This window comes from Phoxinus phoxinus (assembly GCF_949152265.1).
Source record: "Phoxinus phoxinus genome assembly, chromosome: 15".
NCBI lineage: Eukaryota > Metazoa > Chordata > Actinopteri > Cypriniformes > Leuciscidae > Phoxinus > Phoxinus phoxinus.
Window position 1 is genome coordinate 10701262 of NC_136890.1, and position 13673 is coordinate 10714934.

The 13673-nt window shown below is 34.9% G+C and overlaps 1 protein-coding gene across 2 annotated transcripts in view; it reads left to right on the forward strand.

The window, feature by feature from the left end:
* Positions 1-7686, forward strand: part of pcsk5b (proprotein convertase subtilisin/kexin type 5b) — a 48450-nt gene extending 40764 nt beyond the window's left edge. The window contains exons 19-21 of one of the 2 annotated variants that reach the window (XM_079637042.1): positions 812-950; positions 1045-1160; positions 5122-7686. In XM_079637042.1, coding sequence (XP_079493168.1) covers positions 812-950; positions 1045-1160; positions 5122-5237 — 371 coding nt within the window. In that variant the 3' untranslated portion in view covers positions 5238-7686. The remainder of the gene's footprint in view (positions 1-811; positions 951-1044; positions 1161-5121) is intronic. The other variant, XM_079637043.1, reaches the window with a different exon arrangement.
* The last annotated feature ends 5987 nt before the right edge of the window (positions 7687-13673 follow it).

Consider the following 13673-nt stretch of genomic DNA (forward strand, 5'->3'; position numbering starts at 1 on the left):
TGATAGTCTAAGTTGATTTGATTGTGATTGGCTAAAATGCTCAACGCTTGTAAATACACACTGTAAATCGAAACCTTTGACTCTCAGGCCGTTTACACTTGGTATTAAGATGCATTTTGGTCGATCGGATTACAAGCGAGCTTCAACCACTTCCAGAGCTAGTCAAAAACCCTTTCAACCGGATTGCTTTCATAGTGTAAACGCTCATGTGGTTCAAGGTGTTTGAACAGCCACAAAAGACGCCTACTCTCCGCCTACTAACTTAATGCGTAAATATTAAGAAAAGCATGCTAGCCAGACAGGATTTAAACTTTGTCGGCTGAAGACCCAAGTTTGGTTTGGAAAAACGTACCAAGCACAAAGTTCTCTTGTCATTCCTGACTTCTAACACGCAGCGATCAGAGCAGAAACGAAAGCTAACTCTGAAAAAGTTTTCTACATATCCTAAACATTTAACAACATGTACTATTTACCTCAATACCATTGTTTCTGCATTAAATTAATACATGTTTAGCTAACTGTGTGATTTGTATAAGTACATTTCTGAAATGTATAACTTATGTAAATTGCACAAGTTTATTTTGGTCCACGCCTCTAAATCAGTGAATTCATTCTTTCTGAGATTAGCTATTAGCACAAAAGTTATTTGTGTTTGTGTAACGAATACACTGCGGCCAATGGCCTTCTGAGCATTCTCAGAAGAAACCCTTTCAGGAAGAATGTTCTAAGTGTGTACATTTCCAAAGTGTATTCCACATTATTTGCGGTCTGCTTTTTGGGGAACTTGATGTTATTCCGTCCATGTTCCCAGGAACTGGCGTGGAAGCGTGTAACGAGTGCGCTCTGGGCTATTACTTCGAGGAGTGGCGTTGCGTCTCCGGCTGCAGCGTGGGATATTACTTGGCGGAACAAACAACAGACAACGGAGACGTCCAAAAGTCCTGTCAAAAGTCAGTACTTCACTGCTGAATGTGACATCTGAGAAAGTCTTTCCATTGCGGTTATGATGCGTTTGACGCGTGGCGGGTGTGATTGTGCCTCCAGGTGTGATCCCACATGCTACGCCTGCGTAGGCCCGGGGGAGAGGAACTGCAGCACTTGCGTCAACGGATATAACCTGGAAAATGGTGTGTGTGTCGTCAGCACCATCTGCAAAGATGGTGAGTACCGTAGATTCATCCGCGTTAGCTTTCGGCTAGCCTCTTCATTTTGTGTTTTCTTTCCTCTGAATCTTTTGTACAACCAAATATTTTAGTTTTTGCATGGGGATTAATCATGGTTTGTTGATTTTGTCTTTCTGATATTGCCTTTTTGGAAAAACATGTCCAGGGGGCTGTTCCATAAACCAAGATTAGAGTATAAGCCAGACTTATTTTGGTTAGTCAGACTTATTGTCGGTTGATTCTGTTTCATAAAGCAAACTTAAAATAGTTCAAACTCAGTTACCCTGGCAACTTATGCTGGGAAACTAGCCTGGTCCAGGGCAGGCTAACTGTCAGGCTAAGCCTCAGTTGTTACACAGATCCTCTAACACTGACCAATAGGAACACAATTACTGACAATCTCTCATACCATTATTTGACTTTATTAACCACTATAAGTCCAAAAATAAATATACAGTAAAGAAAATCAACTTAAATAAGGCTACAATGATAAATTAGACAATATAGACCTAAAAACATAGGCTATATATGTCGGGGTTTATATACATATATATATATCTTACAGGTTTTATTTTCTTACTGGCTGAATGTTTTGTGATTTAATTAGATAGTTTTAAAAATATGAAACACAACATTTAAAAGAAATAATTACAAAAGCACGTATACATTTAAACTGGTAAGATGAATCTGAGCTTAGTAATTGCTATATTAACCTACACTTGATTTACCCCATTACAATAGTCCCTTTACAGTTATTATCCTAAAAATACACTAAATTGTAGGTTTAAAATTCTAAATAAGGCACATCTAATGTCCAACAACCAATATTTTAGCATATATATATTTTATGTACTTTATTATGTCTTTCAATTCAAATACAATTGACACAATTATACAAATGGACAGTTCATTTAAAGACATAATATTTTCCCCCAATAAATCTTATTTTTCCTTCTACTTTTTTCTTTTGTGATAATACCCACCAACACATAAAAACAATTAGAACAACAACCATTAAGTTCATAGTTAGACACTTTTACATATGAAAAAAAAGGAAAAAAATCAAACATTCACATATTTATATCAAACTCTTATAATGACACATAATTCATAATAAGTTATTAAAGTAATATTATTTAAATATCAAATATTAAATAAGTAAATAAATAAAATAACAAATAACTAGAATTAAGGGAGGGAAGGTTATTTAGTTATAGGCTAATATGTATTCCTTTATTTTATGGAATATTCTTTGATTTTAGAGTTGCACATATCTTTTCAAAATGTATACTTTTGCTCTTAATTTCATGTTATCCTCTCCCTAATAAACTGTATAAACTAAATCTAACCAAACATTCTTGCTTTCTCCAAAAAAAAAAAAAAAGATTGCTTTAAAAGCTGTAATTCTCAGCATTCTAATTGAATAAGTATTAATTACTTATTACTTATTTCTTACTTTTTTAAAGTAGCTTAGGTCCTAAACCCAAAACTATATTTTGTATCTTTATTATATTATATTTGGTTTCTTAAAAAAAAATTCTTCCCTGAATTAGGCCTACTTCTGCAATTGTTTCATAAGTATAAAATATATGAGTTTAATGAGATATAAGTTCACTGCAACTGATCCAACATCCTAAAGATAAATTATTATAATTAGAAGATATTTCTGGTGTTATAAAATATCACATAGCCTATTAATTTTCCAAGCAAAATGTATAGTGAGAATTATTGCGCTCCTATTTGGCGCGCATGCGCGCAGCAGCGCTCGTTCAATGTGAAGTTTACAGCAAAATTGAACTATTTGCACGACTTTCTAAGATTTTCAGATGGAGAATATTCCTGTGAAATGTACGTTTTGCAAACACCATGTCTCAAACGCATAAAACAGCACAAAATATATGCAGTTTGATGGTGGATCGATTTGATCTATGATCGACCTCCAGGGCTGCTTAAGAAACACGTACACACACAGTTATCTAGACTAGATAAACCTGGATCAAATTAGTGGGATTGCGTGAACTTGAATTACCTTTTATGAAACCGCTTTAGCCCCAACTTATTTGTTAGGTTTATTCAAGTCTGGTTTTGGACTTTAATCCCCGCTTTTCTAAGCGGCTTTTATGGAACAGCCCCCAGGTCACAATTCACCCCAAAATAAACGTGCGCGTGGATGTTTTACAGAACGTCAGAATGTTGAAATACTGAGTACAGAAGTTATGCTGACCAACATTATTACTAACTATTACAAATTAATTTAAAAAAATGTCTTCTGTGTCACATGACATGATTCTTCAGCAATCATTCTAATATGCTGATTTGGTGCTCAAGAAACATTTCCTATTATTATCAATATAAAAATGTTAGGCATCACAACTATTTTCAATATGTAATTGTGATTATTATTATTTATTTATTTCAGGATTCTTTAATGAATAGAATATTTCAAAAGAACAGCATATATTTAAAATATCAATTTTTAATGTAAAAGTGTTTCCTTGCTGAATGCATGAAGTATTAATTTCTTTCAAAAAAATCTTACTGACCCCAAACTTTTGAAAAGTACTTTTATTTCCCATGATTCTCTATATATTGATTCTCATTTTTGTAATGGGCTTTTACATTTATATTCACAGTACAAAAAATGTGATGCTTAAATACTTTACAATATAAAAATGTATTCATATAAATGACTTAATTATAGATTTAAAATAGTTATAAGGCTAATTTAATGCAAAATATAATTTTTAACATCCTTTCTCCTGATTTTGAGGTGAAATGTGTCTGGTTTCATGAGATGTGCCCAATATTTCAGGCTAATTTATATTAAAAAAAAATATTGATGGGTAACAAATAACAATTTACAATACGGTTTCATTAGTTAACTACTTTAAAGTCCCCCTGTAGTCAATAATTGTATCCCTTAAAACTCCTCTTTGATCACCAAAATGACATATTTAACTCTCTTTCCTTGGAAAAAAAAAATTATTCATGCTTTACAATAGCTTGAATGTAACTCTACACCCTTGCCTCATTTAGTATACGCGGTTCTATGATATGCAAATTAGCCCCGCCTCCACTCACTCACACCAGCTCAGGGATCCACTCGTTGACGATCACACGTTGACGTGATTGGTTACATGGTAGTTTGTGACGTCAGAAACACCAGTGGTTTCAAACCACGTTTTTGCGACAGTCTTTGGTTCACTGCAGTTTTAAGGAGAAAATACTCAGCAATGGTGTTGACTTCTGAATTTGCACATGGTGACATGGTTAAAGCATATTAAAAACACAACATTAAAAACTTGATTTTCACCACAGGGGGACTTTAACATGAACTAAGAATGAACATGAATAAGGAAATCAGAATTTGTTTTTGTTAACATTAGTTACTGCACTGTGAACTAACATGAACAAACAATGAACAGCTGTATCGTTATTAACTAACATGAACAAAGATGGTAATAAATACTGTAACAAATGTCTTGCTCATTGTCAGTTCGTGTTAGTTAAGATATTAACTGATGTTAACAAATGAGAACTTATTGTAAAGTGTTACCTCTTGATGACCCAAGTGCATTTTGGGAACCTTGAGTTCAACGTGGGCTTCATTTTTACAGTGGAGCATAATGTGTGCTTTTTCTAGCAAAGGAAAATAAAGTTACTCCGTCAACCTGTGACACTGTAAAAATGATTTATTTGATCACTTTCTAAATGTTTGTTCTCCTTTTCTTCCCGATGATCTTTCCTTCAAATCTTTTCATCCTGGATTCCAATCACACCGGGATATCCTCCGTCCGTCGAACAATCAACTGGATTCTATAAAAACAAACAAACAAACAACAAAACAACTTTTGCCTGTCATCTATCACCTCGCTACGATCCGCATCGCTTCCTCTCTCCGCTGCCCGATCGCGCGCTGTGTTTCTGCTCCTCGCTCCTCTTCCTGCTCTCTGGAAAGCAAATGAAGAATCGTGGGCTGAGGGAAGTTTCTGTGTGCTAGTGAAAAAGAACAATCTGTGCCAGAGGAAGGTTCTGCAGCAGCTGTGCTGTAGAACATGTTCTCTAAAGGGCTGAAGGAACTTTTCCGGCCCCACTTGCCGCTCGCGTTCCGCTAATTTATATTCCTGTCGGGAACCTCGAATATGGGACTACATTGTGAGGTTTCTCGATGCCAGAACTACAACAAACCTACCTTTATCTCTGTGTGTGTGTGTGTGTGTGTGTGTGTGCGTGTGTGCGTATCGACAGAAGCTGTCAGGGTGGTGCGACTGGGATCAGTAATAAACAGCAAATCATACGTCAGTATTTTGTGACCAAAGCATGGATGCCAAAATTTTTGTACCTTTTTCTTCCCTTTGGGTCCAGAGAAGAATTTGGAGCGACATGCTGAGCGCTGAAGAGGCGGTTCTTTATTTTTCCGCTAGTTTCACGCATTACGACAGCAGTGATCAAAGCCAGTTTGTGCATATTCAGAGTAAAGCGCACTCAGAGAACCTCTACAAGTTTCAGCAAGACCTCTGTGAGCAAAGGAACGAATAGCGCAGGTTCATCTTCTGATCTTCACGACTGCAGTAAAATCAATACAAGATACAATAAGAAGTACTTTCCTGAAGGGACGAGTATTGTACTAACACTAATGACCCGTTTAGCCAAGCAAAAGCATCAAGATGAGATGAATGCCGTCATGTCAGGTGGTCTCACTGTTCAGAAATTCTTCACATAAGGCTTAGGTCTCTTACCTGTTTGTGTGTGTGTGTGCGTGTGCATGTGTTTCATTATCGTTTCATAAGTGGAAAAATAGGTTTCGGGAAACCTAAGCGTAACCACAACCGGTGTTAGTGTAGCCATGAAGAAACATTGACTGGGCTGAAGTACAGGTTTTAGACGTGGTAGCTGAAATGAGGTTTGAAACACTTTTAATAAATTTTACCTTACCAGGCCATTCGTGATATGCCTTTAAAAAATGAAATAAATCCCTATACATGCATTTTTTTTGTATCTTGCCATTTCATGAAACCGCTCCACAATATTAATCCTAAATAGTTCATGTGAAATGAATAGTGTGTCCGGGTAGATCAGGGTCAGCTATTTATATTTTATTGATTTATCGTGCAAATGAAAAGTTAAAACGGCTCCATTTGAATCAACTTGGAAATGGCCACGAACTATAGTTCATTATTCCATGTCTTTATGGGAGTAATAAGTCTTTTATTCACATAACTGGTGCTATTGACATAATGGTGTTGTTAGAGAGAGCTTTTTGAATTCACATTTGTGTCTTGGATTCGTTGCGTCCAACAAATATTTGTGAATTCAAATAGATTTTTTAGTTTAGATGTTTATTTGTATCATACTGGCCATTTTTACTGTATGTCATTGCAGTATCCTGGGAAAAGAAAAGAAAAATACTTGAGGGGAGCGTATTACATTTTAATAAAGGCCAGAAACGAGGTGACATGTTTAGTTATACTAATAGTACTACACAACACAAATTAGACTTCTACATTCATTAAGGACATGTTCGACCAATCCACTTTTGCTCAATGTTAAGGGGATTTCTGTCTTTAATTTATGAATGCTGTGGTTTAAGATGACGTAGCCTTTTATTTATGAAAAAGATTTATAAATGGTCATAGTCCAAATGAGTTGTGTTTTGTGGATGGCGTTGCAGCCACTTAATGCTAATTGAGTATTCATGACGCAAAAAAAAGTTGTAGTATGATGTACGTTTTCTGCGAACTCAATACATGCAACGTTACATAACTAATGTTATATAGAGAATCAGTCTATGTTCAAATGTGTTGCATTTACTCTGTTCTGGCAACGTTTTTCCTTAATGTATATATGTATTTTTATCTCTATTAACCTTAAAATATATTTTGCACCCACGTTCAATTGAAATAAGGGGGGAAACGGATGATGAGTTTTCTAAAATTATTTTATAATTCTGTTTTTAGCCGGCTGCCATGAACAGTTAGTCTAGATGAAGATGTGTTTGTAGTAAGGGCCAAGAAAGAAAAAAAAATGTTTTATTATGTAGAGAAGACTGGACGAAACAAATGGTTTACTGATCTTTTTATTAATGAACTTTAAAATAAAAACAAGACTCAGAGAGATTAAATGAGACTACTTTTGTTTGCTCATTTAAGTGACGTATAGAATGACATTTTTTTTTTTTTTTTTTTTTTTTTTTTTTTTTTTTACTAAAAGGAAAAAAAATCATGGACATGATTTGAAAAGGTTAAAAGGTCCTGAAAATGGACACACTTGTACGACTCAAACGACCACATTGGAAACGAAATTCATCTAGTGGAAACATTTGGTACTGCGCCTGACAAAATCTCACTGGTCATTTTTTAAAGATATATACACTGCAAATTTGGAACACAACTTGTTTAGATTTATGGCTTTCATTTTCTTGCAGTAATATTTTGAAACATGTTTTGAAAACTATATATATTTCAAATAAAAATTGAAAATAGTATTTTTGTGCATTTTCCTAACAATAAACTTAAACTTCTACAACTTTGTTCACTTTTACTTTTCTCACTTAAGAAATAATCTGCCAAGTGTCTTCTTTAAAAAGAGACCATTTTAAGTTGGACATTTCATTTTAAGGTCAACGGTCTACTTCATAAATATATAATTTAGTACCATAAAATCCCATAAAAGTACAAAATATTAAATATAAACATTATAAAAACTAAAATATAGTACTTTAATTTAATTGAAAAACATTTTTTGACCGCCACGCAAGGATCACCAGAGGGGGAATCCGACTGAAAATGTTCATTTGGCCGTAAATGGGCGAAAACAAATCCACAGACTTGCATAGAAGTGACCCGAGCCATAGAGTTCAGAATGTCATTGAGACTTTTGACTTGGATCCATAAACAACTCCCCAGGACACGACAGAGCCACACGGGAAGGCCCACTCAGAAAAGTCTAGTGTTGTTGAACCATTTGCTTACTTTGAAAATATTGTTTGGAGTTAAATTCTTGTGGTGAACTGGTGTGAGACTGATTCGACTTCTTGTTTCCTCACAAAAGGCTCTTTTTTTGAGAAGAGAACAATTCGGCATTTGACACAGAGAGATTGAACTCAAATGTGCACTGGTCACAATGACTTTAACAGAGACAATAACGCGCAGCCCCTTGTTTTGACCTGTGGCCGTTTCCTTTAGAAGGAACATTTTTTAAATATTTGCAGCTCCCACTCAGCCATTGTCACTGGTGAATAAAATATAACCATTAACACTTCAGCGTTTTCAAATGTTAGAATCCTGTGTCGAATATCAAAGTAAATCTTAAGCATTTTTAAAATAAGCCGTTTGAGTGAGAACTCCTTTAACGCAGGGATGACATTGGCTTTGGACCGATGTTTCTTGCAGTGATTGACAACTCCATTACGGTCATGTAGGGTCGTGAGCGTTTGCATCAGGATTGTCAGATTTGAGTGAATAGAGTGTATCCGAGCGTAAGCCGAGGTCATCAGGAGGGTCAGTCGGCCCTCTCTCTAAGGAAATCTCACTGATAGATTGCTCGGCCTGGGGGTTAAAGGTTAACTCAATGTCTTTAGCTTTCTTCACAGTCCCATGACATCACTTTAGGATGGTTTTGTATCCATTCTGGCATCTTGAGAGTCATTGCGTTACTTTTTTGTAAGATTAATCCGTTGCCTTGCCTTTATGGCTTGACTTAGAGTTACTGTCATCTTTATTATTATAATCTTTTCACGGATTTCTGAAAAAAGATTTGTTTTGTTTATGCTAACAAAGATATTGGGTGTATGTGCAGTGCTAGATCATTTTACGTGGTCATTTATTGCAACTCACAAAATCCCCTTTTTCGAAATATTCCGATTTCAGTTCATCTTTTCTAAGGCGTTGTATGTGTGCAATCCTGCATGAGCTTGCTTTCTTCTTTTGAGAGTGTTCTGATTTATGAATCCTGCATACGCATGGCCTTTTGAATTGTCTGAAATCTGAATTGTCAGCTGGTCAATCCTTCAACCAGAAGTCTTTTCATTTCATTAAAGCCCAGAACAGGTAAGCACTTTGTTCTTCTCTCTTTATGTATATTCGCAAGTGCTTATTCGTCATTTGGCTTTGTATTTTCGGTTTATTGATTTGGTTTTGTTTGTTTTCGTCATTTGGTTTTGTTATTTGTTTGTTTATCATCTGGTTTTGTTTATTTGGTTTTGGTTGCTTATTTTATTTACCACCTGGTTTTGTTTGCTTGTTTTGTTTATTTGTCATTTGCTTTAGGTTTTTGTTTGCTTATTTGTATTGTATTTTTCTGTTTTTTTTATTTATCATTTGGTTTGTTGTTTCTTTTTGGTTTTGGTTTTCCATTTAATTTAGTTTGTGTTCTTATTTGTCATTTGGGTTTTTGCTTGCTTGTTTGATTTTTGATTTTGATTTTGTTTGATTTCAAATTTTGTTTATTTGTACTTTTTCCGCTTTATTTTATATGTACTTTAGTTTTTGTTTTTTATTTTTCATTTAATTTTGTTTATTTGTACCGTACGTTTTCCACTTTATTTTATATATAATTTAGTTTTTGTTTGTTTTATTTTTCATTTAATTTTGTTTGTTTATTTGTCATTTGGGTTTTTGCTTGTTTTTTTTTTGTATTTAAAAAAAATACCAAGTTATTTGTGATGCTACATAAATATACTAATATTATGATAAAACAACCCTCATTTACCGGCAAAGGATGGAGCAACTGCTAAATAAAATTCCCACTAGATAAAGTATAGGATGCTCTAGTTAGCTCATGTCATTTATTTAATGGATCTATATGTTGTCTATTGTCTGTATTTTATTTTCAGGGGAGTATTTAAGGGAACATGATAAATGTAAACTGTGCGACTCAACCTGCTACAAGTGCACCGGACCTGAGAGTAAAGACTGCATCAGCTGCTCGGCCACTCGGTGAGGCGTGAACTGGTCACTTGTTTCTTACAGCGCCGCAGTATATCCAAATGCAGCTGCAGTGAGACAGAATGTGCGGTGTGTGGGGGAAAGATTTCACTTTTGTATTCTTTGGCAGGTTGTTTGATAATGGGCAATGTGTGCTCGGCTGTGATCCTGGGAAGCACGAGAGGGACGGACAGTGTCATCTCTGCCACCACACATGCCTGGAATGTTCAGACGAGGGGCCTGATAAATGCACTCGCTGTGGCAAAGGTAAACCGAGTCTGACCGCCTCGCTTGGCAGAGAAAAATACAGGCTATTCACATTGTTTCTATTCTGTTGCTGTTTTCACACAGATAAGTTGGGAGTGGAGCGGTTCCTCTTTGAAGAGGAGTGTCGTGAAAGCTGTCCAGGGGGTTATTTCCATTCTCCGAAGGGAACTTGTGATCCCTGCCCTTCAAATTGCACCGTGTGTACGTCCACAGGCCACTGTCTCCACTGCACCCCCTCCTACTACCCCAAAGACGGGATGTGTGCCAGACTGCTGTGTGGAGCGGGTCAGTTGCATCATAACTTTTCGACAATGTTCCCAAAGGCTTGCTTGACTTTTTCCATTGTTTCTTTTTTTGTGTGATTATTAAGGTTCTTGTTACTTCATTTTGGTATGTGAGGGAGTTTATTATAAAAATTCTTCAGGAACTCAAATTATCGGATGAACTGTAGGCCCAGTGTATAAGAACAATGTTTTTTTTGCCAGTACTTTTCACTACAAAGTTCCCCAAATTTCTTATTTTATTTTCCTTAATGCAAAAAATTCTCATTCTCCTTACTGTAATGTGAAAAATAATAATGTACAAAGTAAATTGCTACACTACTGTTATTTTTTTATATATATATATATTTTAAAATGTAATTGGTAACACTATAATAACTTTGATTAATAAATCATTAAAAAAACATTATACATTGCTTAACGGAGTTAATATATATTAAAATAGCAAGAAAATATGAGATAATCTTTACTAATGATGAACTTATTAAACATTACAAACTTTCAATTCATATGATCATGAACTTCTTGTCAATCTACAAATGTCATTAAACTTCAGTTTATATATTAGCTAATGTAGAAGTGCAAAAAGGTGTTTGGTAGTTATGAGTGATCCGGCGGATGCTCAACTGAAAAATGAACAATATAACAATGACTGGTCCCACTTTATATTAGATGTCATTATGTATGTACTTATGTAAAAACAACAACAACAAAAAACTTCATTGTTAGGTACAATGTACTTACTGTGTTGATGTCCTATTGCAAAACCCTTTTTCTGCTATTGAGGTGTGATACGGGAAAGGTTAGGGACAGGTTTGTTGGTACGGGTTGGTTTAAGGATTGGTTAAGGGTTCAACAGTGTACAGGGGTCAATTTCATTACTAAGGGAACACTGTTCAAACTTTATATTTCATTGTTTTGATAAATGAACAAGTATGATTCAAGGAATATCCTGTTTAAGGATGTAGTGTTGAGGCAATAAAAGCGTGTTTTGCACCCAAATTATAATGACAAAAACAATGTGTTATGTCTTTAGCAAGCATTTAGTTCAACTTAACTACATTTATTCAAACGTTATTACAGTAGCTAAACGTCCATTGCCCATAAAGGTGCTAAATAACTAGTAGTAAACATTTATAAACATTTACAAATGATAAATAGATTGGGTACTGCAAAAAATTCAAATATGATTTGTAAAGTTGTGTAAAAAGGGTGAATTCAGGTCATTTGGGACACTTTTTCATTGAGAGGACTGCACATAAAGGCACTAAATGATTATTAAACGTTTAGAAACATTTACAGATAATGAATAGTTTCAACTTTAGATTGGGTACTGCAAACACATAAATAGCGTAAATATGTGTAAATAGTAGAACTAGTAGTCTGCATAGACACCAGAAAACGAAAATAAAATGTATGACCTCTACAGACCGTTGTTTGAGTTAATGAACATGTTAAAATTTATAGTGCTTAAAATGACTAATTAAACCAATTTTTTTCACAACATTTGTAAATGTAAAAAAGTGCCTTTGGTAATATATGAATTTAACTTTAATGACATTTGTTAGCATTTTATTACATTATAGAACGATCTGTTAATCATTGTGTAATGTTTAAAAAGTCAATTTAAACATTTAACGCGCATATTATCTCTTAGCTATTTGTATATATATGAACTAATGATCCGTTAAGCATTATATAATGTTTGTTAATGATTTATTAAGAATTCTTTTAATCATTGTAAACCATCTGTCAAAATCATTTGTAGGTTTTCGAGAAGTGCATGATCATGAATTGAAAAGTGTAATGCCATTTGTTTTGTAAGCATTTCAATTTACATTAAATAATGATCAGTAAAGCATTATGTAATGTTTAATAAGTTCGTTAGTAAACATGAACAAGCGCATGATCTCATATTTCTAGCTTTGTGAATATAATATTTAATTGTCATAAGGTCCCAAAATCTTAATGGCTCTAGAAATTATAACTTTTTTAATCTTTAGATTTTGCAGTACAGTGTGACCAGGACATGTTTTGTTTTATTTAAATCTCCCCACTAAGACAGAAGTTTTTCTCTCTCCTTTTGTGTGCTGTGCTGGATCACTTTAGCCTATATATATCTGTAAATCTAACTCGCTGGATGTTGTTTGGCTTCTCACGACACCCACTGCTGTTTATCTAATCATCTTCACAAATTTGTTATCACGGTGGAAGATGTGCCGAGCATGAGGGAAGAGCTCGTCTGCAGAAGTCAGACTGAAATAGCAGCACAAATGAGAGAGTGGGGAAACTCGAATTCTTGTCATTAGTGGCAGACGTGTAGAAACGGGTCCTGCGTTATGGCCTCCAGCTACCACACACACACACACACACACACACACACACACACACACACACGCGCGCACAGTCTCAGTCTCGTCTGCTTTTTCCTGTCTTTTAAAACTCAAACACACTCTTTAACTCTCTTTTTATACATGCTAATACAGACACATGCTCTAGTTTTATGTACATCTGTAACGTGCATTTTTCTTTTTCCATGTTCTCAAAACTACTTCTGAACATGAAAGTGCTGACTTGTGGTGTAATGCTTGTTTTTGTACAGGTGAAGAAGCCGATCCAGATCATGAAGACTGTGTGACCTGTGAAGAGGGCTGTCAGCATTGCCTCACTGGTCAGTATATCATCATTTGGATGGAAGTGCGAACAAGGTTTGCTCTTAAAAAATGAAGTGCATCACATCTTCAGCAAAAAACCCAGGACCTCTTTAGTCAGCATTAAGTCTTGGAAACATCTGATTTATTATTCTGTTTCACATTCAGCAGGGAATAAAAACGTGAGACCACATTTTAGTATTTTACACTTTTTGCATTATTATGCACTATTTCTTTATTCTTATGTTATTAACCCTATAAAGCTTACTGTATCATATCTGTTACATAAATTATCAACATGATCAAAACTGTTGTTATTTACTACATGCCGTCTGACGTCTGATTAGTTTTATTTAATAAATGGCGTTTTAGTATAATTGTAAAAAC